Source organism: Pundamilia nyererei, unplaced genomic scaffold (genome assembly GCF_000239375.1).
Source record: "Pundamilia nyererei isolate P.nyererei 1_Seehausen unplaced genomic scaffold, PunNye1.0 scaffold00397, whole genome shotgun sequence".
NCBI classification, from domain to species: domain Eukaryota; kingdom Metazoa; phylum Chordata; class Actinopteri; order Cichliformes; family Cichlidae; genus Pundamilia; species Pundamilia nyererei.
The window spans coordinates 78,475-80,182 of NW_005187798.1; the positions used below are offsets into that span (position 1 = coordinate 78,475).

Sequence of the window (1,708 nt, forward strand, 5' to 3'; positions counted from 1 at the left end):
AATTCGGTGTGAGCTGGTGTTCGCTATAAGCGCACCTTCTCTGCTTACGCGGGTAATGTAGTCATTTTATCCATGCCCTCTATACAGCCGCTTGACGTCTAAACTACAATACCCATAATCCCTAGTTTACATGCACCTTGTGTTGACATCTGCCGGTAGCGTACTCACACACTGACTGTTGGACTTGTACGTGGCGCTTTAGGAAGCAGTTGAAGCGTAAGTTTCACGCTGTGAATGGTTTATAGACTCATCTGTCGCAGTTCCTGTTGCATTAATAGTGACGACAGTGTTAAAAGTGAGTTTTAAAGAGATGTAGCAGGCAGCATGACAGCCAGCTAGTAACGCGCATACTTAGCGTTAGCTTTGTGTGTAATAGTCGCGCGAGAACTTATAAAAGTCAGCTAAGGCGCGTGCATTATTCTTCTGTTGGAGATGTTTGTGTTAGCCACCTGACTTCCTGTAATCCGGGACCTTTCAAGTTCCCGGAGACAACATGCATCTGTAGATAAACCAAACCAGTCAGTTCACCAAGAAGTTTTTATTTTCCAGATCATTTCGTCCCACGTGTCTCATTCACTCTCCCACGAACGCAGCCAGCCTGTTCACAGGTACCGTGACTACCATGACCACTGTACACGGACGGCGTGTTTGCTTCACAACATCAGTGGCTGTTGTGTCGCGACGCATAGGTCCAAAGCCCTTTGGCTGCTTTGTATGTGGAGTTGCTGTGGAGTAGAAACACTGAAGGTTCATCTTACTGTTGTGTTTGTATGTCAGCAGGTTCCAGGAGAACCATAGAGCCAGAAGAACCTAGATCCAGGAGAACCATAGAGCCAGAAGAACCTAGATCCAGGACACCAGGTGTGTGGGGAGGGAAACAGACACAATGTCTCCTCCTCGACTCACAGGAGCACTTCGGTCCTTCTCCAGTGTCAGCAAGAAGGAGGACTTCAGCGAACAGCTCTATGATCTAAAGGTGAGACTAAACCGTTTATAAATGAATTGTGTTGATAATAACTTTTGTGTATAAGTGAGGTTTCCTGGACAAAGCAGCTGGTATACTAACAGACTGTCTTCATGTTGCTCTATAAAAAGAGTCAGAGCTCTGTTGGGGCCATTATTACTGTATTCTTGACGAGCAATTACTTAATGAATTTCTTCACAAATAACATTTTAATCATTAAAGATAAATTATTCATAACCAGCTCACAGATGTATCGATGTGTACTACTTACTATGAGTGCTACTCTTTATTTCTGGTTGATTTTTCTGAGGTATCTTTAGTGATTACTTCATCGTATCTGTTAGACCAGCGGTCCCCAACCCCTGGGCCTCGGACCGGTACCGGTCCGTGAGTCGTTTGGTACCGGGCCGTGAGAGTTGAGGCTCAGGTGTGAAATGTATAGTTTTCAGGGTTTTTATTGGTTTTCAGCGTTATTTTGTTATCGTTTTATCGTTTACTCGGTTTTCCTGGGTCTTTTCACGTGTGTTATGAATAAACCTTTTTTTCGGTACCGGTACTAGTTTTATTTTGTTGTATTTATCCGCGACACCTTAAAGGCCGGTCCGCGAAAATATTGTCGGGCATAAACCGGTCGAAAAAGGTTGGAGACCGCTGTGTTAGAGTATTATTAGAAGGGGTAGGATACATTTTCATCTTAAAGCCTTCGAGTCAGAAAGTCTGAAAACGTTTTGATAAATCTTATCG

The 1,708-nt window shown here is 43.9% G+C and overlaps 1 protein-coding gene across 1 annotated transcript in view; it reads left to right on the top strand.

Annotated features, from left to right (window-relative positions):
- Positions 1–131: 131 nt before the first annotated feature.
- LOC106456536 (activating signal cointegrator 1 complex subunit 3-like) overlaps positions 132–1,708 on the top strand; it is a 40,462-nt gene continuing 38,885 nt past the window's right edge. Inside the window, exons 1-3 of the mRNA XM_013915920.1 lie at positions 132–216; positions 550–608; positions 781–976. Coding sequence (XP_013771374.1) covers positions 887–976 — 90 coding nt within the window. The 5' untranslated portion in view covers positions 132–216; positions 550–608; positions 781–886. The remainder of the gene's footprint in view (positions 217–549; positions 609–780; positions 977–1,708) is intronic.